The following is a 23,201-nucleotide window of genomic DNA, read 5'->3' on the forward strand; positions in this document are numbered from 1 at the left end:
CCAAGATCACAAAATTAGCACCCACCTGGCCCAGGATTAGAACCTAGGCAGCCTGTATCTAGGGACCATGCAAGACTATTAATGTAAAGACCTCTGCAAAAACTCAATTTTCATCCAACAGTTTACATAGCAATAGAACGTTTTCATCAAAGAGGCATCAAATGCCTGCAATTAACGTTGAAGTGGTTTACTCCCTAAGTGTGTAGGTAAATGTACCTCTAGCTAGAAAGATTAAGCAAATATGGCCAAATATTAGCGATGAGTGATTCTAGGTGAAAGATACAGGATTCATTGTATGATTCATGCAACTTTTCTGAAGGTCTGAAAATTTCAGCATAAAAGGCTAGAAAGGTAAAAGGGGATATTGCACCCTCATCTGATGATAGGAACGCCAAATGTTCTGTACAGCATTTCAAGAGAAGTTGTATCAGGTCAGGTCTCAGATTTTTCAGAGAGCAATTGTAAAATTAAGTCAACATGTGAGAATGTTCTTAAAACCAGACATTTTCTGGCCTTCCATATATTTCTGATCAACTTCCAAAAGCAACACATTCAGCTGGATTCTCTGGAAAGAGGGTCTCTGCATGGTGACCAACCACCCCTTTCCAGAGGCAAATAGTAGACACACTGTCACAGGCTATCCCCTCAACACATAGGCACTGAAGTGCTTCTGCTCCTGCAAAGCTGTGGGACAAGGACACAGGGCCCTGTCCTTCTAAGCCTTGTGTTCCTCTGATCTGTCTACCTCATCCCTGCTCACAATGTGCCCAGCTCTGCTGTTACCTCTCCGTCGATGTACTTCTCAAGGCAGATGGCACAGTCCGACGTAGAGCTGCTGCTGAGAGTGTCCAGGGCCCCACAGCTCCCTTCCCGGCGCCCCTTGTTCTTGGAGTTGAACTTCCTGGTTTCCATCTTCTCCAGGGCCTGCACAGCCAGCCTATTCATGGAATTCTGCATGGCAGAATGTGGTCTGGGTTAGGGTCTGGCACAGATTAACAGTGGTGGTCACCCCCAGGGCCATGGCACTTCATAACTCAGGACAGGAAATGCTAGTCTCTATCATTCCAGAACAGACTTTCGGGAAATCAGAAACAATTCAGACTGCCACAGCATAGATGTGTCAGACTCCTGAGTGTCCGTGATGTTAACCCAGGCTTTTCCACAGAAGTCTACTTCAATTACTTGGCCAGTTCTGCAAGACCCTGCTCTATGCCAAGGGTTCCTCCTCTCTACCCCAAAGAAAGTTCTGAGGGCAAATGAGAGCGTGCACAAGGATCCAAAATTTGGCAGATGAGACGCGCTCAATAAACATCAGCCACTGTTTTGTTGGTGATGGCTGCTCAACTCTTGTGAGAACTTGGCGAATCTCCTCACAGCAGACTGCGTGCCACGGTCCACCATCGCTCTCCCGAGAGATCACACTGCTACCCCTTTGAGAGTCTAGATTGTTGCTTATTTTCTCATCACCCTCCACCCCCGAATCCTTCCTACACAGTGACATGTTGTGCCAACTGAGGCACTAGAGGGCCTACTCTGTTTACTGAGGGTCACCCCGAAAGCTCGGTAGGTACAGATTCAGAGTCAGCAGGTCCAGGAGGGGCTTGACATTCTGCCTTTCTACTGAGCTTCCAGCTTATACTGATGTGGTCCCTCAAGCAAGGCCCTAGGTTCCATGTTAACATTTAAACATTTCTTTGGAAAAATGCCTGCCTGGCAACACCTCCAGTGTTTGGCCTTTGTAGGACCGCATCTTTCAGAACAGAGAAGACAGTGCTGCGAACTTCGCTCCAGTTTTTCTCCATCTTTGCTGTTCCCAGGCTGCTGGAAGCAGCCCCCATGTTCACCAGTGGCAGGCAGTAGCCACCAATGTTCTCAGGCTGCTCTGAGGTATTACCTGACTGCGTCGCTGTTTCAGCTTGATTTTGACCAGAAGGATGAGGCAGACCAAGGAGACGACGACAAAGAAAGCCAGGAAAATCCCCATGTCAAAGTACTCTGTGGGTTGCTGGAACAGAACACAGACACAGTGAGTCAGAGCTCTCTCTAGCCTGAGGACCAGTGTATGGGCTGTGCTGGCCCAGGTCAGGGTAAGGATGTAGCAGCTGAGGTATCCCCTCCTCACCTGCAGCAGACACCTGGGGTTCTGCTAAGATACAGTGTGCTAATCAGGTCCAGGTAGTGGCTAGGGAGAGGCTGGCAGTGGTCTCAGCCAGGCCTCCTAAAAGCCACGAGAACTCAGTTCATAAAGCCTAGCTCGATGTGGAACAGTGCAAAGTTCGCTATAACCGGTAGGAGAGGCCCTTCCAAATAAACACAAATATCACATTTTTGGGACAAAGGAATGAGTGTCATGTTTTAAGGGAACAGTGATTACTAACCATATAATTAATGGTTTACAACAACTCAGAAAATTGTACACTGCTTCCACAAATATCAGCTTCCACTACAATGAGTCATATTTACCAAAGCACTCTTTTTTTCCTTTAAAAAGAAGCCAGCATGTCAGTTCTGCAAAATCTACTTTTAGTTCTTACCTTTTCCTCATGGCTCAATGCCTCCTAAGGCCCTGAAGTTACCTCATCTAGGACATGCCTTCAGCCAACAAGAACAGAGTTTTGCTAAATGAATGCTGTAGGTATCCAGGTATTATGTGCATACAAAAGAATCATCCTACAAGTAGACTACCCCAATATTTGTGAGGAAGAAATAAACCACGTATGGGGCACCTGTCCCAGGTTCCTAAAATTTTATGCCTGAGGTTTGGACAGGAGATGCCAGACAAGAGTTAATGGTCAGCAGTGTCCCTTCAACACACTTAAGAGCCTTAAACACTATTCATTAACCACCTAGGAGTCCTGAACTTCAATCCCAGTTGAAAGCTAACTTTTCCAAAACTGAACATCAGGGGATTTTAATAACACAGCTGACTCTGTGGGAAGAAGGAAGCACTGGCTTTTTCTCTAGTTTAGGTCACATGGAAGGAAGAAACACAGGAAGCCCAGTACTGAGTATACCTTCGCTTCACTCCTCCTCAGTTCACATTTCAGAGGGAAATGGGACAGAAGAGAAGAAGAGGTCCTCAAGAAGAAACACTGAATGGAAGAGACCAGAGAGATCTTAGCACAAATCATCTCTTTCTGGTAGGACTTTTCAAACCCCCTCTAAAGGAATATGGGTGAAATCTCTCCCTGGCCTCTGGTCATTTATCTGACCTAAACCTATAGCAGGGGTCCCCAAACTTTTTACACAGGGGGCCAGTTCACTGTCCCACAGACTGTTGGAGGACCGAACTATAAAAAACTATGAACAGGCCCTGGCCGGTTGGCTCAGTGGTAGAGCGTCGGCCTGGCGTGCAGAAGTCCCGGGTTCAATTCCCAGCCAGGGCACACAGGAGAAGCGCCCATCTGCTTCTCCACCCCTCCCCCTCTCCTTCCCCTCTCTCTTCCCCTCCCGCAGCCGAGGCTCCACTGGAGCAAAGATGACCCGGGCGCTGGGGATGGTGGGGATGGCTTCTCAGCCTCTGCCCCAGGCGCTAGAGTGGCTCTGGTCGCGGCAGAGTGATGCCCCGGAGGGGCAGAGCATCGCCCCCTGGTGGGCGTGCCGGGTGGATCCCGGTCGGGCACATGCAGGAGTCTGACTGTCTCTCCCCGTTTCCGGCTTCAGAAAAATACAGAAAAAACAAACAAACCAAAAAAAAACCTATGAACAAATTCCTATGCACACTGCACATATCTTATTTTAAAGTAAAAAATCAAAACGGGAACAAATACAATATTTAAAATAAAGAACAAGTAAATTTAAATCAACAAACTGACCAGTATTTCAATTGGAACTATGGGCCCGCTTTTGGCTAATGAGATGGTCAGTGTCCGGTTCCATGTTTGTCACTGCTAGCCGTAACAAGGGATATGACGCACTTCTGGAGCCGTGACGCGTGCATCCCACGTCCCTGGAAGTAGTACTGTACTGTGAGCAACGCCATGCTTTGCGGCGCCACCACATACAGTGCTCCTCTCACTGATCACCAATGAAAGAGGTGCTCCTTCTGGAAGTGCAGCGGGGGCTGGATAAATGGCGTCAGGGGGCCGCATGTGGCCTGCGGGCTGTAGTTTGGGGACCCCTGACCTATAGGAACCTGGGGTGCATCAGTATTTTATCCGAAAGAAAACAGGAACAAAAGGCCAAAGCCCAAAGGGAATAAGGGCTCAGGCAGCAGCAGAGAAGATGCCAGGCATGGCTGCCAGGGTGGAGGCTCACCCGAGGGGGGCGGTGCTGAATCCTCGCTCGAGCCACTTTCTGCTTGTTGACAATGTTCATCAGCTTGATGGCATCTGCGCCCTTCACATACACCACCGGCCTCTTGAGTGGATCTTCTGAGCCCTGGTTTAGCTAGGGAAGAAGAGACACTCCTGGTTAGAAGATCTGCTTACTGTAAGAAGCAGGAGAGAAAAAGAAAAGCTGAAGGAAAAGAATGCTAAATACCTGTTTGGAAATCATCAAACTCCTCAAGCATTATAGACTTGGAGCTCCCGGAATGGCAAGGCTGAGGATGATGCTTGTTTAGGATGGACTGGGTGCACTGAAGGCCCAGAAGGGTCTTAGGAAATGTCCCCTAAACCCCAATTCTCCTGTCTCTTAACCCTCTCAGCAGTCTTGCCTTGGAGTATGATGTCCAAACATGGATATCTAACATCAGCAGACAAGTGCAAAGGCCCTGAGATGCGGGTGACGTGACTGTGACAAGCCAAGCTAACCAAAGCCAGTGCTTCTCTCAGGAGAATGCAGTGCTGGTGTAGCCTGAGGAGTTTACCTGGTCAATAGCTTCCGGGTTTTCAGATACATCAAAGATGACTGCAGTAGCTCCCCTCTGCACTGCTCGCTTGGCCTGGCAGAATAAAAAAGAGCAGGTTGGTCCTCTGGTCCTCTTACCTTCCAAAGCTGGCCTTGGAAATCAGACCTATGTCCAAATATAGGATCTGACAGTTACCAACTTATGTGACTTTGGGCAAGTTACTAGCTTTCCTAAGCTAGGACTTTCTTATCTGTATAAAAAGGGATAATGCCACCTACCTTATGGTTCTTCTGAGATCCAGATGAGTTAGAATAGGTGAAAACAAATAAGTGGGTGCTCAGTTAACTTTTGTCTCCCTATCCAGCCTAAGCATTAAAAATAAACTACAAACCAGCAACCTGTGCAGTAAGCATAAAGGTACTGGTTTCAGTATTTTCTGTTATGAACACAGAGACACTGGCAACCAAAGCCAAATGCCTTTGGTCCTTCTCTTGTGGTCCTTCTCTCTTCCCATGTCACCTGGCACTGCAGCTAGAATAGCATACTGACGATTTCTGAAGGACTCTCAAAACGGTCAATTTTAATAACTGACACAGAATGAAGACCTTTGGAGATGCTGTCAGAGGGAAAAGCTACAAAAAATAATTGTAAATGGGGATTTAGAGCAGCTGGCTGCCAAACCTGGCTGCACATCAAAACCACTTGGGAAGTTTGTGAAGCAGATTTCCTGGCTCAAACCACAGAGACTGATTCAGCAGGGCTGGAGGAAGGCCCAGGAAACTGAGTTCTGAAAGTTTTCTGAGGGATTCTGATGATTCAACCACTTGGGGAACTATTGATCAGAGAGATGAGGTTGGAATATTTTAGAAACAAATGAGAAGTGGTAAGATTCTTTTGGGGTGTGTGTGTGTGGGAAATTCCTTTCCATCCCAATAAACCTAACTTTATATACAGCAAAGTATGACAATGGGGTAGAAGCTATGGAAGAAGACTACATAACTATTGTTTTTAGGAACCGGAATCTTGTTAGGGAAGTAAGTAAGTAACTTCTAACATGAGGGGGAGAAAGCAAAACAAAAATCAAATCCTCCTATAAGATGGGCAAATGGTGCTCAGAGGTCAAAGATAGTCTCTAGGGCCAGGGTGCTTAAGAAAGCATATAATTTGAATTCCTTCCAAAAGAATGATCATTCTACATGGATGCAGCATAAGAGAGCAACACTCAACTTGTGGATAACATAGCTAGACCAACTGCTCCAACAAACCACTAGAGGGCAGTCTTATCCCTCTGTTTTTGCAACAAACCCATTCCTCCTGGTGCTTTGTACCATACAAGCAGGATAGTGAAATCCTCAAGGGACACAGCCTAATCCTCTGCAATTTAAGCTCAGGCACCTCGGGTGCTGTGCTGCAGAGGCTATCCTAGTTCTGCTGGGGCTCTTTCTTGTTGATTTGAAATTCAAGGTATTTAAACCTTCTTCTGCCACTTGTCCATCCCACCCTACTCATCATTACCAGCACTCTGCAGTCAGGAGTGACTGTTAAAGAGCTATTCCTGGCTCTGCCACTGAAAAGCTGCCAACGGTGGGCCAGCCACTTAACTGCATTCAGCTTCAGCCTCAGTTTCCCCATCTGGAAAAGGATGGAGCATAAGTCCTCAAGACCAGGGCCCTTTTGAGGTCCAGTGATGGACATCCAACTGACTGTCCAGAGCAATAGGGAAAGAGCTATCACCCGCCTCCAGCAGGAGAGGCCATGATGGCACAGTGGCGTCACTTTCCTCCAGAAGGCTCTGTAGGGGCACAGACTCCTTTGCCTGAGGCTAACAGCTTGTGGACCCCAGAGTTAGCTGTTTATGTCTTCTGCTCAGGTGGTGTCCCAGTCTTTCACACTCTCCCGAGATGTAGAAGTGCCTCAAGGAACAGTACCTAATACAAGTTAATAAACAGGACCTCTCCCCTTTATTTGGCTTTCATTCCAAGATCAAGCACATCAAACAGCACCTGAGGGGAATATGCATTCAGAAGCATCTTGAGTGGGGGCACCCAGCACCTCACCTCGGGCTTTGACGCTAGTGCACCTGGAGAGCATAATGGTCCATAGGACAAAAGCCTGCAAAGTTGGGGGAAGCAATGCCTTTCAGCCACGTGACCGCCTCAGCTTTTAGGCTTCCCAACTTCACAACAATGTGGAAGTCTCAAGGTTTTGGAGGTGAAGCATGACTCTTTCGAGACAGGCACTTTTAAAAAAAACACAATGGATTGGCTAGTCTCTTGGTTTATTCAGTGAAGAGAGCAGCTCAATATTGAGGTGCTTAAATCTCATTTATAGCCTGACTTCAGAAACAATCAGATCATGCATGGAATCAAAACACAGAAATTGCCTGACCTGTGGTGGCGCAGTGGATAAAGCGTCGACCTGAAAATGCTGAGGTCACCGGTTCGAAACCTGGGCTTGCCCGGTCAAGGCACATATGGGAGTTGATGCTTTCTGCTCCTCCCCCACTTCTCTCTCTCTCTCCCTCCCTCTCTCTCTCTCCTCTAAAATGAATAAATGAATAAATAAATAAATAATTAAAAAAACACAGATATTTAGTTTGAGAAAATGATAATTCTCACAGTTAACTTTAAAAGTTATGTTTAATGTAAGGTGCTATCAAAAGGCTGCATTTCCTGCCTATTCCAGGACTGAGTGGGATCCACCTCCCAACCCACCCCCCGGAACTTGCCTGTTTGTAGCTGGCTCAGGATTTAAAATAGGCCACAAATAATCCATACTTAGAAAATGACACATTTATTATACTATTCCCAAAGCAAATTTAAAAACACAGAACACTACTTGGTCACCCTTTCCCCCTTGCCACACATTTTCAGTTTGATTGATGACACACTCTTTAAACCAATCTTCATATTTTACTTAGGTCATTCACCATTGACCTAGTCAAGCTTGGGCCAGGCTATTTTAAAACCAATCTTAACCATAGTTAGGAGAACTTTCCATTGCCACAAACCCTATCTTTACAATGTCCAAAAATCCCAAGATAAGGCGGCTTCAAAGAAAGGACGGGAAAGATGCAGCTGGTGGGTGTTGCGAGATGAAGGTCACTGGTACACTGGGATGTTGCAGCAGACAGTAATTACCCCTGAGCTGTGCACAGAAGGGCATGGAAAAAAGAGCAAGAGGAGGGTGTGCACGGCAGAAAACAGGTAGGGAGTCTCAGCAAGTTCTCCCAGAAGCAGCCAAAGGCCTTGCCTTACTGACCTCTGCATACCCTTCCCCTTGACCCCACCCACATAGGTATTTTCAAATCCTTCATCAGCTTTGCTGCTTGATCAGGACAGGCCAGGGCAGGTTGGCACCAGCCAGCAGGTGACCAGAAGCCCAGTAGCAGAATGTGGAATAAGAGATTGTCATGGTTACCTTTCCAGGCCTGCAAGACCAAGGCTAGACAATGCCCATAGCCATTGGAACAAGTATCAAAAGTGCAAACATCTGCACACTTAGTTTGCAAAGTACACAATTTCAAGCACTAGAAGATGGAGTCCAACTATGGTTATTAGTATTTACTGCAATGCAAGACTCCTATGGTTATTTAATAAATGTTTATTCTGAATGAAAGCTTCCTTGAGACCATACTCTTGGTTTATTGTTCCCTAAATGTGAATGTGTCCCCTAAAGAAGTGCTTCTATCAATCTGATTGATTCTTAAATATCCAGATGTGAAAGGGGCATTCTGATGAGAATATTCCTGTTACTACATTGTGAATGGGAAAACTTAGCCTAGACACTGCTTTAGTTTCAATTAAATTCAGGAATTTCAATCAGAACTGGACCTGGCACTCTCTTGGTATACTCAGACTTGGTTTGGGGCTTGGTCCCACCCCATATTTACTCCCTGGAGGCCCTGGGCACAGACTCTATTTTTTACCTGTTGTTTATCTGTATCTTTGTAAAGCATTGGATGTAGTGTCCCTAGTGCCTAATCTTTATTGTAAGAAAATGGACAAAATGCAACCTTAATGGGAAGTAACCCAAACAATGACTAAAAATGTCCTTTGTCCCAAATTCCTGGCCATGGGATATTCAAAGAAGCTGGAGTGTTAGTGTTGACATGAAGATGTGCCTTCAACCTCTTACAGGAAGTTCTGACATTATGAGAGCTCCAAACTAATTTTTTTTTTTTTTTTTTTTTGCCTCTATATAATACAATTCTGTATTTTGGGATTTTTTTGCACTTACTATGAGCATCCAGCAAGTCATTAAAAATTCTTTGTAAATATTTTTAAGACTGTGATATATCCCTTCACATACTGGTACTCTACTTACTCATGTAATTTTGATATTTGGGCTATTCCAGATTTTTATTGTAATTACTGCTACATTAAATAAATCTTGGCTTACATTTCCAATTTCCTTAGGATAAAGGTCCAGGGCCAAAGAATATGAAGATTATTTTATTAAGACTCTTAATATAATCCACACAGGATATTACTGCCTCTTCTTATAAACCACACAACTTAATTTATCTACAGTAATGACATGCTAGGATGGCACAGACAATGTAAGACAAATTTATTGAGCAATTTAACTTCTGGGTAAACTGACTTATTGGGCTTGACCAGGCGGTGGCGCAGTGGATAGAGCGTCGAACTGGGATGTGGAGGACCCAGGTTTGAGACCCCAAGGTTGCCAACTTGAGCACAGGCTCATCTGGTTTGAGCAAAAAAGCTCACCAGCTTGGACCCAAGGTCGCTGCCTTGAGCAAGGGGTTACTCGGTCTGCTGTAGCCCCACGGTCAAGGCACATATGAGAAAGCAATCAATGAACAACTAAGATGTCGCAACAAAAAACTGATGATTGATGCTTCTGATCTCTCTCTGTTCCTGTCTGTCCCTATCTATCCCTCTGTCTCTGTAAAAACAAAAACAAAAACAAAAAAACTGACTTATTGGTAAGCTGGGGAAGGAAGTCAGTTCGTTAGTAATTCTGTATGATATTTCACATGTAGAAGGACACTCCAGAGTGAACTATGAGCTGATCATACCTATCCTACTGATTCTTCAAGGTCAAGTTCATATGCGACACCCCCCCACCCCCCAACACACATCCCCTAAGACAAAAGCTTCTCAAAACAACCCTTATCCCTTTCTGAGCTCTAATATCTCTGCGGATTTCTCTTCTGCTGCTTACTCTTTTCTGTGATGCATTCCCACCCCAAACATGACCCACCTTTTGCTATTTACCAAAGTAATATATATCAACGTAAAAATTTTAATACAGCAGGTCCTTCAATAACATCATTTGGTTCTAACGCTGATAAAAAAAAAATTGATTCCCAACCAGGGCTGCTGTCTGTATGGAGTTTGTACATTCTCCCCATGTCCGTGTGAGCTTTCTCTGGGGACTCCAGTTTCCTCCCAAATCCCAAAGATGTGCACACGAGGTGAACTGGCATGCCTACAATGTCCCAGTCTGAGTGAGTGTGCATTGAGTGTGCCGTGCAACGGCAGGTGTCCTGTCCAGGTTGGGTTCCCACCTTGTGTCCTGAGCAGGCTCTGGCCACCTGCAACCCTGAACTGGAATAAGCAGATGAAAAAAGAATTCTCTTCTTGTTTTTATGAATCTCTCTTAAGTATATGTATCAATCCCATTTATTTCAATGTTTAATATTAGAAGTGCTTTGGGTCTTTATTTAGTAGAAATTCAGTTATATTTTTGTGACTAGAAATATGCCATAGGAATTTTTTTTTGTTTTGTTTTATTTATTTATTCATTTTTTAGAGAGGAGAGGGAGAGACAGAGAGAGAGAGAGAGAGAGAGAGACAGAGAGAGAGAGGAGAGACAGAGAGAGAGAAGGGGGGAGGAGCTAGAAGCATCAACTCCCATATGTGCCTTGACCAGGCAAGCCCAGGGTTTCAAACCGGCGACCTCAGCATTTCCAGGTCGACGCTTTATCCACTGCGCCACCACAGGTCAGGGTGCTGTAGGAATTTAACACTTGTTTATATCAATTAGCTTTGTTATTCGTCATTTCGCTTAAACCTGCAGTTTCCAAGACCCTATGAATGACGTTAAATGATTCTGAAATTAAAAGCAAAAAATAACTCACTCATTGCTCCCCATTTTATAACATACATTTTATAACATAACTGTGTGGTTTATATCTTGTGTTTTTTTTAAAACCCATATATTAGCAGGAATAAGTTGCATATGTATATACCCACATGCCAAAATACTTAATAAACAGAATGTAGGTACCATTCTGTATACTCTATTTCCCCACTTATCACAACATTTTACTCAACAATATCATATGCACCGATGTAGAAAATGTTCAGTCTTCTTACCAGCTGCACATATTATTCCATTATATGGTTGTACCAGAATTTAAGACTGTCCCCCTGCCAGGCATTAGAGGATTTCTAACTTTTCTCTATTAGAAACAGTGCTGTATTTATATTCTCATACTTTCATTCTGGTGGTGTCCATCTTTAATTAAAATAAATAGTCACAAGAGGCTCTGCTGAGTCAAAGGGCAGAGATAGCTTACATGTGAATGAATGCCTCACCTTGGTGCCAGGCTAACCTGTCCACAGGGCCTAATGGGGCCAAGAGGTAGATCTCACTGACCAGTTAGTGTGCCCATAACACCTAACAACGCAGACTGCCTGGAGATTATCCATACTCAACCAATTAACATAGTAGGTGGGAACAGAGTTTAATTCTATTTGTAGTGCCATTTATGAATTTATTTAACAGTAATTAACCAGTTAGTATGTGTGCTTGGCCCTGGGGATACATACAGCAGTGAACAGCAGGGTGGCAGACCTCTCTGAAAAGGCCAAGGGAGTCATAAGGAATAGCCAGAGTGTTCAGTTCCATGGGAAAGTAAGATATTACAACCATAAGATCATTCTGCTCACGTCTCTATAGGAGCTTTTCCCAAAGTATGATCAGAGGATGGAAGATTTTCTTGGTCAGTATCCTCTGAGAAATGCTAAATATTCTTGAGTTGTTACCCCTGACTTTTACAGGGCACATTTAGAGCCTCTTTCTACCTGGCCTCCTCGATTTTTTTGGACACAGAGGCTTTTTATAGCAACTCCTGTCAACATCCTATCTCTTGTGGAAAACGTTTTTGGGCCCAATCCTCTGTGGCGTATGATACACTAATACAGGAGAAGTATCATACCCCAATCATCCTCTCGTTCTAACTCACAGGTATAAGGTTGAAAGATATGACAAAGATCGACATTTTGATCTGGAAAACAATAATGTGTAAAGAATATACACATCTCAATTTGAATGAGATGGTTATTATTATTATTATTGTTATTTTTTTTTCCTGAAGCTGGAAACGGGGAGAGACAGTCAGACAGACTCCCGCATGCGCCCCACCGGGATCCACCCGGCACGCCCACCAGGGGCGACGCTCTGCCCACCAGGGGGCGATGCTCTGCCACGACCAGAGCCACTTTAGCGCCTGGGGCAGAGGCCAAGGAGCCATCCCCAGCGCCCAGGCCATCTCCGCTCCAATGGAGCCTCGGCTGCGGGAGGGGAAGAGAGAGACAGAGAGGAAGGGGGGGGGTGGAGAAGCAAATGGGCGCCTCTCCCATGCGCCCTGGCCAGGAATGGAAGCCGGCCGGGTCCCCCGCACGCCAGGCCGACGCTCCACCGCTGAGCCAACCGGCCTGAGATGGTTATTAATATAAAAACATTCAATAATACAGTTCAACCTGCCAAGAATTTAAGAGGGCCAATGGTGTGTCAGGCACTCCAAGAAGGCTCCAAGGCAGGACCGTCTAAAAGTGTCTGTCATTATACGCTGTTGTCCTGTGGGGAGAGATCTTGCTTATTAATGAGTAGGATGAATGCGCTGAGAGGTTTTTTTCTTAACCAACCAAGAGTTCACTTGCGGCTCTCCTCTGACATGCTTCTATAACCGGGTGAACAAGGTGGCAGAAACCATAATTGTGGAGAATCCAAAATGGCACCAGAGTCCTAAACCTTGGTTCCCATGACCTGGCATCAGCATTTTGCTTTGGCTTGGGTCCTCAAGTTCTTTCTGTTCCTATTCCCAGAGCAGAGCACACTGCCCCTGACATCGGTGGGTCATTCCTTGCTCAGGCTGATATGGCTGCATGGGGGTCTTGCAATGGGCCTACCCTTCATCCAACCTTTACCTTCCCATAACCTGAGCTCCCTCCTCAGGGAAGTGTTCTCCCTACCCCAGGGGGCCAAGTCAAACCAAAGCCCTTTGCCCTCACCCCTATACTCAACAGCTTACCACATTTTGCTGATTCCATCTTCCAAAACCATCCACTGTTTTTCTATCCCCACTGCTGTCACCCTGTCTAGGACACCAAACTTTTCATGTGAGTCACAACAACATCCTTACCTTGGTGCTAGGCTAATCTGCCCTCAGGGTCTCGTGGAGCCGGGAGGCAGCTCTTACTGACCAGTCTATGTGCCCCATAAAACCTAACAAAGCAGGCTATCCCACCTGCACGCTAGCCCATCTGTTCCCTAGCCCATCCCACCTGCACCCCAGTATGGTCTCCATTCAGCAACAGTCCCTGATCTGACCCGTACCACTCTACTCGAATGACTCTGCACTACTCTTCAGATAAAATGTGACCTCCCTACTGCTTATCACAAATGCAATACTCCAGCCCCCCGTCTGACTAAGCTGAGCATCTATGAGTTCTCTGACTACCTGCATACTTCCCGCTGAGGAACATATATTACCTCTCGACAACAACACTGGTTAGCCTTTACCTCTTCTTCTCTCATTAGGCTCAGGTCTATTCCCTCCACACAGTTAGAGCCCTGTTAGTGTTAGGGCCTGACTCTGCCCTACCATTTCAGCTCTTATGACATCATACTATAATTGTTTATTTAAAGCACCTCCCTCACTAGAGGGCAGTCAATGTGTCAGACTACTTTCCTGCTGAATCCCCAATATCCAGCAAAGGACCTGGCACAGGGTAAATGGCCAAGAAATAATTGTTTAATAAACCTAAAAAAGGATCAGCTTTTGCCCTCAGGGTTAGCATTGAACACTCTGGGCCTTGGACTCTAAGCACAGACTATCACTTCAGGTCATCTGATCTCCTTGGACTCTGAAATTGAGAAAGTCCATTCTCTACCAGATCTACTTGGAACTCCAGATTGTCTGCACTTCAGATTTTCAGGATGTGCTTTCTTATTAACCAACACAGGTCTTCTGCTATAGTGTTTCTGATGGGCCTTTGATTGGTGGTCGGTTCTAAAGCAGATATTCTGTCTCTGGGTAGCTTTAGTCCCAGCCACCAAAAATGGTTTTGCCTGGTTGTGGATCTTTATCAGCCCCAGGCCTCTGTGTGAGCACATCTTCAATGTCAAAACTTAGAAAACAAGTCTGTGTACTTGCATGTTTGTTCCTTCCACTCCTGGGAGGAATGCAAGCCCCCTTTAGAACTCTCACCAAGAAGAGCTGTCGAAGTGACCACCCTAGGCATATCTACAGGAACGAATGGCATGGATACAGCCTTTTAGTTTCCTTCCATTGTCACCTCAGGGACCTAAAAGACTGATAGAATTAACCCTGAACCCTACAGAGAAAGATAGCCTGGCATCAAATGGGCCCATCCTGGAAAAGTTCATGCACACTGGCCTGCCTTTCCCTCCTGGTGTGAAGGTTTGGAGCTTCGCTTTCGGGGTGAACTGGCGGCAGACTTCAAACTCCTAAACTCAATGGTTTGGGGTGATAAGAGACCAAAGCACAGGCTCGAGAGGCACAGCCACCTAGGGCCTGGACCTCACACACATCATTGCCAGCAACGAGCCCTACTTGTGCTGCTACTGCGGCAGGGCCTGCTCCTGCAGTCAGGGAGGAGCAAGGGGTTGTGAACACCAACTGAGACCAACCAGCCAGTCCCAGAGACTGGCCACGCCTGACGCCCATGTCTCTTTTGGCTGTTCCTACCCAAGTTCAAACAGCAGGGGCTTACTTGGGTCCCTTTATGCCTTTCCCTCTGGAGGCCAGTAAGTGAATTTCAAACTTTCCCTCCTCATTTTTCCCTTTTCTCCTCCCCCATGTTCTTCCCTTAGCAGTGACCACCCAGGCACCAGACTCTTGATCATTCTGGTCAGCTGCTGTTCCCTGACGCATGAGTCACTGCATGACAGGGGACACTCTTGCTAGACATAGGGACTTGTAAGGCCTGTCTCACGGAGGCCCTGTTTTCCTACAGAAACCTTTCATTCCATAGGAAATGAAATCACACACCATAGCACATGGGTAACCGGTGAGAAAATCCTGGTGCCCAGAAGGGGGCGTGTGTCAGAAGAAAGTGGGAGGGAAGGACCCTAACACCACTAGGGAAACCACCTGCTACTCTCCAGAAGTTTGTAGGGAAAGGGTACACACAGCTTTAAAAAGAACCTGGTTTCCTTTTTATAGAACATACAACATACATGATTTCCCCAAACTAAACTTGCAGGGTGCAGGGCGTTTGCTTCGTTTCCTTTCATGACTGGGAGTCTCTAATCCCTGCCTAAAGGAGATCAACACACAAAACAGTCGCAGAGGAACGTGGCGGGGGGCGGGGCGTGGAGGCTGGCGGGGATGGTGGTAGGGGGGTTTGTTGGGTGGCCAGGCGATTTCACTTTCGGGAAGGGGAGAAGGTGGATATAGGGTGAGGGTAGGTGGTGCAGCAGTGCCCGCTCCACCGGCTCCTAGCTCCGGGGCTTGGCTGCAGCCCGGCCTGACCTTCCAGGTTTCCCTGGCAGGAGATCAAAGCGCCAAAGCCACAAACACGGCTCAGAACTCCGAGGCCCCACAGCCTCCCCCAGGGTTCCTCCTCCTCTTCCACCCCTCCAGCCAGGCTTCTCCACGCCCACCCCAAAGGTCCCTCCCCCTCCACTTCCCCACGCCCCCTAGTCCCTTCCCCACCCAGTGGGGCGGTCTTTGGGGGCGGGCTCCCATCCTGCCTTCTCTGACCCTACCGGGCTGGCTGCACCCCGCCCACCCGGGGAAGGTATTTCTCGCCATAATTAAAGTCATTAAACCTCCAAAGGCTCCTGCCGGCTGCTGGTTCTGAGCTCCGGAACGAAGATGATGCATGTTAAATCCTAGTTGAGATTATGCTGATCTATTTTGGAGACATGTAGCAGCGAGAATTCAGCGGTTAAGTTAGTTGTTAAGGCTGCCTAAGTTTAAATAGTGTTATTTATTCGCAAAATATGTAGCAGCCCCACTTAATTTCTCCTAATTAAAGGAACCGACAGAAGCGGCTGCAGTCCGCGGCCATGTCACGGCGCCATTACACAGGTTGGTACCCTTTTCACAATCAGAAAATACAAGGTGTCAAAAAGAAATGCATTTCCCTAGATTTTAATCTTAAACATAGACTTTTAGACCAGTTCCCAAAACACAATGATCCTCTTTGTCTTAACACCTGACAAGGAGCACCAAAAACCCAGGGAGCCTGGCCAAACCCTCCTTTCCACCACCACCGCTGGGTGAAGGGATGTTATGGAAAAAGTCTGCAGTTGGGTTGTTTCATGAGATGTCCACGCCTGAAAGAGAAACTTTTGGAAGAACTTGTTTGCTGCTACCTTGAGTTTCCAGAAGTCCCGCTTCAGGCCAAATCATAAAGCCAGCAACTAGAAACTTCAAAAAGGACCACCCCCTTCTCCGCATATGACAGCTAACATTTGTTTTATTATAAACAAGTGTTAATTAGGTGGTGGAATCAGGCTTGACAAAGAACACAGTGCTTGCAAAGTCTGAAGACTCTATAGTCTCTTCCCTTTTGCCATGTGAGGTGGAGGACAGGCTCTCATTGACGATTGAGCTCCTCCCTGCTGGGGCCATCCAGCAGGGCACACTTGGTTCTCAACCTTGGCCCACTGAGGGAGGCAACTGGAGATTTAAAATACCCATGCCTGCGCCCCGCCCCTAGAGACAATGACTTCATCTATGTGGAATGGAACCTCAGCGGCAATATTTTTCCAAACGTTTCTCAGTTAGTTTTAAATTTTAGGTAGGGCTGAGAACCACTGGGGGCCCCAAATTGCACAAAGCCTCTCAGATGACTGTCAAATACACAATCTGGGTACCCTGTCCGGATGCAGTTGGACTGGTGTAGGTCCAGAAGCTATCTAACCAGTACCCCAGGCAATACTATGATGAGGCAAAGGAAAGTGTTAGAGAGTTCCTAAATCAGGTGGTAAACTGAAAAAATAGGACAGGAACCAGGATGAAAAACTTTTGCATGTCCAAAGTAGGCTTGCTTCTAACATTTGTGGTGCTTGGGCCAAGAGCTAACAAATAAAGTATAACCTAACCTTCTACCTTGACATATGTATCCTTATAAAGATTTGGAAGGTTTTTATAGGATCTCTCTAACTCTTTGGAGTTCCTTTATAGAACATGTCAGTGTGGAGAAAGCTGACTACCCTCCCCCTGCCCCATTTCAAGGGGGACTTACATGTGAATGGATACCCCAGCCTCAAGGCCAAGGTCTGTCTACCCTTCTTGGGAAGAGGGGTGTACAGCCAGGGAAGTCTTTCCCCAGAAGGATGTCCTGTAGAAGTGGTCTGCAAGGTCCTGGAAGCCAATACAGGGTCATCTTGGGGGAACTCAGGGACCCCAGGAATGGTTTATAAGGGGACTTCCCCCTTGAACTCCTTACCAGGTAGGCCAGAAGTTTTAGAAGCAGGGCCTTACAGCAGGGCCTTTCTTGCCTGATCTCAGGGCAGTACTGGCCCAAAGCATCAGACTCCAGGAGGGATAAGTAAGGGAAGTCCCTCCTATGTATCAGACAAGGCAGTGAGTGCTTTCAAATGGCACTGAATCTGCACAGCAACTCTGCAGGTGAGGTGATGTTGATTCCCACTTGACAGCTGGATGCTCAGCGGTTACCTCACACAGCCATGAAGTAGAGAGGTGACATTTGACATCAGTCTCTATAATCCCAGCCTAGAGAAAACTCATGTTCTCTGGGGTTTCCAAAATCAAGCATGATGGGCCTGACCTGTGGTGGCGCAGTGGATAAAGCGTCGACCTGGAAATGCTGAGGTCGCCGGTTCGAAACCCTGGGCTTGCCTGGTCAAGGCACATATGGGAGTTGATGCTTCCAGCTCCTCCCCCCTTCTCTCTCTCTGTCTCTCCTCTCTCTCTCTCTCTCTTTCTCCCTCTCCTCTCTAAAATGAATAAATAAAAATTAAAAAAAATCAAGCATGATGGCGTTTAGTGCATATATAAAAACATGAATGCTGAAATTCCCCATGTTCCATTAATAGCTTATAAAAGTATTGCATTTCCCAATCCCACAAAGAAATTCCAGATCATTGTTCTCCTAAACCAATCTGGACTCACTCATCTTTTTTTTTTTTTTTTTTTTTTTTTTCATTTTTCTGAAGCTGGAAACAGGGAGAGACAGTCAGACAGACTCCCGCATGCGCCCGACCGGGATCCACCCGGCACGCCCACCATGGGGCGACGCTCTGCCCACCAGGGGGCGATGCTCTGCCCATCCTGGGCGTCGCCATGTTGCGACCAGAGCCACTCTAGCGCCTGGGGCAGAGGCCACAGCGCCATCCCCAGCGCCCGGGCCATCTTTGCTCAATGGAGCCTTGGCTGCGGGAGGGGAAGAGAGAGACAGAGAGGAAAGCGCGGCGGAGGGGTGGAGAAGCAAATGGACGCTTCTCCTGTGTGCCCTGGCCGGGAATCGAACCCGGGTTCTCCACACGCTAGGCCGACGCTCTACCGCTGAGCCAACCAGCCAGGGCCTGGACTCACTCATCTTTAAAACTCCCTTTACAAATGTCATGCAGCTCATAGTCAACATAAGGAGGGTTGGCAAGGTGGAAAGTTCCACTTTTGTCTAGGTTTAGCTGCTTGAAAGTCCAAGTTGTTCTGTCACAGACTATTTCATTCAAAGCAGTTCTATCCATTGCCATTTTAGCCAGTGCAGGCTCACCAACAGTATGACCTTCCCTAGTATACTTCTTAAAAATCTAGATTGTTTCAAAATGGTTTGTGTACCCTATTGAATTGACTCCTTGTATCAGTGACTTTGTTAGTTGAATACAAATCTCTATATTTTAAAGAATTTTTTCCATTAGAGGGGGGGGGGATGGGAAGGGAGAGAGAGAAGCATCAACTTGTTCTACTTAGTTTTTCTGTTTAGTTGTGCACTCACTGATTGCTTCTTGTACGTGCCCTGACCAGGGCCCGTGAGCCACCCAGTCACGGCTTTGAATACAAATCTCTTTTAACTTCACAACAAAATTGCTGGTAACAGCAACAGAACCAAATCTCTCTCTCTCTCTCTCTCTCTCTCTCTCTCTCAGCAGAGTACAAAGCCTCCTCACTTGTTATTCTTCTCTGGGGACAGTTTGATGGCACCCCTAACCAAGATGACCTTGAAGAGTAATACAACCTGAAAGTGACCTGGGAATAGGCAGGCTAACCCAACTTCTTTTTAGCACTGCCATGGAAGATGGGCAGGAGATGAGTTGTCAAATCACACTGCTTAGGCTGAAGTCTTGGCTCACTTTCCTAGATCTGGTGACTGAGCAAACGTGATGACCTTCCTATGCTTCCATTTGTACACCTATATACAATGGGATAATACTAACAGGAAGTATCCTCACTGTCACTGCAAGACTAGATGAGAAGATGCCACATGGCAAGCATTTAGGCACAACCTCCTTTGGACATGGCCCATAGTATATGTGTATCCTTTGGGCACCTGGCCCATTCCTTGACTCTTTGAGTACAGGATTCTTCTCCAGGAAGGAGAATCTCCAGATGGGGCTCCCTGACCCCTACACAAGGTTCAGTCTGGCAACTATGCTTCTAGGCAAAATGCTTACCTCTGACCGTCTTTCCTAGGATTTATTAATTTAGCACATATTTATTGAATACCTACCCTGATGGTACAAATGCATGCTGAAAAGATCCAGTCCTAACAGAGCTAGTCTATCTTCTCAAGGAACTCCAGTAGTCACTGTAGGGACCTTGCATGCACAGCAAGATATACTCCTTGAACAAAGCAAGAGAGAAGAGAGAGAGGAATGGAGGGAGAGGGAGAGGGAGAGGGAGAGGGAGAGGGAGAGGGAGAGGGAGAGGGAGAGGGAGAGGGAGAGGGAGAGGGAGAGGGAGAGGGAGGGAGGCAGAGGGAGAGAGAGTGGGAGTAGGAGGGAGAGGGAGAGATGGAGGGAGAGAGAGAGAGGGGGAAAGGTGCTTGCAGACAGAGTCCATGTGTCCTCACTTTATGTCAGACCTCAACTCATCCTGTGACCGGCACACTTGAACAGTGCAGGCGTGCTGCCTCGAACCCTCAGTCAGCAAATATTAAAACATCTATGCAATATGAACACTCACATCCAACAACAAATCTATAGGCAATTATTATTTCAAGAAGACAGATTAATTTTAAAGTATAGCTTGATAGCCTTTAACAGTGCATTAAATTGAAAACAAAAAAGTTAATGACATTAAAAGTTATTACAATGAAAGACTTGACAAGGGACTGTAAACCACAGAAAAGTGGAGTTGGGCTAGATCACTTCCTTTGGTCAATAATAGGTTGATGACTGTGTCATTAAGAAAAGGACTTCTTGTTAAGGAACACCTTAATCCCAGGAAAAGGAAAGAGTAAAAAGGTTATATTAAGGGAATCAGGGATAATCTCTATCAATTACCCAGAGCCTTTCCTGTTGGGGAAGTCTCAAAAAGAACAGGAAAAGAGCTGGGTCATGATCAAGGTGCTTACCCTTTGTTTTATGATCCAGGAGTTTGGCAGTCTGGTTTGTGGGTAAGAGGAGAGGGCTAAAAAAACTATAGATGCTACGTATGTAGATAACTATAGAATACGCCAACTCTGGCTCAAGAGCACCCAATTATCACGATGGCACAAGGAGCTGACTGGCATCATATTGAAGCTAAACAAGTCAAAATACGTACCCTCCAAGTGGTGGGAACATTTGGAAGAACTGGTGAGCCAAATTCAGAAGAGAGACTGAGCCTGCTTCTCTTGGCCCCAAGGGCCAATGTGGCCTATCTGAAGTGTCACTGCAGTCCTCATGCAGAGGGACAAAGGGGTCTGCTTAAGCAACAGTGACCTTGATTCTGGTCCATCTGAATTGATTAAGGGGCCTCTTGGTCCTGGAATGGGATTAAAGAGCACCTAGTCCCATGTCCTAGCTTTGCAAAGGATGCAGTGACTTCCCAAGGTCAGAATATGCTGGCAGCAGGGGAGGGCGGTCAGCTCAGAGCAGACTGCATCCGGACAACCCTGCCCCCAATTTACAGTCCATTAAATTTTGTCATGTCCAAGTTTTTCTTTTTGGGGGAATATCCTACTTGGGAGTATCAAATGGTAGTTTTCTATAAATAACTAAAATGTATATTTAACTAGCACTTATTAGTAAAAACATAAATATTTCTATGTATTAGTTTAAGCAATCATTACTAGAACATTCCTATACTAAAAGATTTGAAGTGGAACATTTAAGGAAAGAATCTTAAAAAGATGATTTGTGATTATAATGTTCTCCCTTGAGGACAGGTGTATGTTAGCTCAGAAAGGACATGAAGTCTTGAAACAAAGTGTACAATAAAGTAATTTCAACTGTACCAATTGAGTTCACTATAAAAAAAATGAATCCTAAAGTGAGTACTTTTGAAACAGGGTGAAGCAGATGGTTGCCTCTCCTGTGTGCCCTAATTTGCCCCATATACTGAGTTTGCTTCTACTGAGGTTAGGATATAACTCAAACTTCTAAATCACAGAGTGCTGAAGCCAGAGCTCTTCACAGAGCACCCAGCCCCTGATTTTCAGCTGGTTGCTCCAACACATACATAGCCCTGTTCTCATTATGTCATGAACATAAACTACATTAAGATATGATGGACAGGGACCAACTAAGACTTAGAAATACTAGGTACCCCAAGACGCCAAGCCCAACTTCAGCTTTAGTCTCCAGAGAAAGTGTGCCCAGAATTAGGGTCTGACAGTCAAGAGGAGGTTAGGTTTGGGGGTCATGTTAACATCTAACAGATGAAGTTACAGATTAACTCATCACTAGCATTAGTTAGTTAATGTACAATTTTGTAGGTAACTTCAATAGTCCTGGCTCAAGTTCAGAGTAGAAAAAGCAGTGTTCCTTTTTCTTATTTAAAATGTAAAAAGTAATAAAAAGGAATAAACTACTGATAATGCCAACATAGATGAATCTCAAAGTAATTATGCTGAGTTAAAGAAGCGAGATTAAAGGGTAGATATTATATAATTTTATTTACATGAAACTATAAAATTCAAACTGCAGTAGAAGAAAGCAGATAATAGTTGTCTGGGGATTGGCTAGGGACAAAGAAGGGAGAGGGAAGGGCTTCAAAGGCACTTGAGGGTACTTTTTTTGGAGTAATGGAAAGTTCATTATCTCAATATATATGTGTGTGTGTGTGCTTATTACATTGTACACTTTTTTCTTTTTTTTCATTCTTTTTTTTTTTTTTTAAATTAAGTGAGAGTGTGAGAGGTGGGGAGGCAAAGAGACAGACTCCTGCATGCATCCTGACCGGGGATCTACCCAGCAAGTCCCCTACCAAGGCAATGCTTTGCCCATCTGGGGCTACTGCTCCAGTGCTCAGCAACTGAGCTGTTTTAGCACCTGAGGCAAGGTCATGGAGCCATCCTCAGCACCCAGGGCTACTTGCTTGAACCATTCAAACCATGGCTAAGGGAGGGGAAGAGAGAAAGAGAGAGGAGGGAGAGGGGTAGAGAAACAGATAGTTGCCTCTCCTGTGTGCCCTAACTGGGAATTGAACCTGGAAGTTCAAACTGTACACTTTAAATATGTGCTATTTACTATTATGTACTACACTTCAATAGAGAACATTTTTTTTTTCTTTTTGAAAAGTGGGGTCGGGAAAGAATCCACAAATATTCTCTTCTGATTATTGCGCTTACTGCTTAAAAGCAAAATTTTTATGACATAAATAACTATCATGTGAATGCTGTTAAATTTTAGTTACTATGACAACATTCTAAAGCTAGTTTTAAAAATTATCCAGACTGAGCAAGATAACACTTCCTTCTGATATCTAAAACTACCTCAGTCTTCCTACACAAATCCATTCTCAATGAATCTGGATGAATGGGAAACTAAGACTAGCACTACAAAGCCTGCAGGGACTCTGAGAAGCAAGCAAATTATAGGTCAGTATGCTTGAGAACATATTATATCAACATCAAGAAGATTGGAATTGTGGGGTGTGTGTGTACATCTGTGTACCTGCTACTGCTGCCCAGTCAGTGGATCCCAGAGGCCCTAGGGATTTTTCTAAAATGCTTGGTTCTATTACCATGAGATGCCCTTGGACAAGTCACTGCATATCTGATCCTCAATT

The 23,201-nt window shown here is 45.7% G+C and overlaps 1 protein-coding gene across 1 annotated transcript in view; it reads right to left on the minus strand.

The window, feature by feature from the left end:
• The window catches only part of ZNRF3 (zinc and ring finger 3), a 166,127-nt gene that overhangs the window by 8,491 nt on the left and 134,435 nt on the right, over positions 1 to 23,201 (minus strand). The window contains exons 3-6 of the mRNA XM_066370581.1: positions 4,811 to 4,885; positions 4,258 to 4,389; positions 1,895 to 2,005; positions 784 to 951 (exon numbers count right to left, since the gene is read on the minus strand). Coding sequence (XP_066226678.1) covers positions 784 to 951; positions 1,895 to 2,005; positions 4,258 to 4,389; positions 4,811 to 4,885 — 486 coding nt within the window. The remainder of the gene's footprint in view (positions 1 to 783; positions 952 to 1,894; positions 2,006 to 4,257; positions 4,390 to 4,810; positions 4,886 to 23,201) is intronic.

The sequence above is a fragment of the Saccopteryx leptura genome, chromosome 2 (assembly GCF_036850995.1).
Source record: "Saccopteryx leptura isolate mSacLep1 chromosome 2, mSacLep1_pri_phased_curated, whole genome shotgun sequence".
In the NCBI taxonomy this organism is placed as follows: Eukaryota; Metazoa; Chordata; class Mammalia; order Chiroptera; family Emballonuridae; genus Saccopteryx; species Saccopteryx leptura.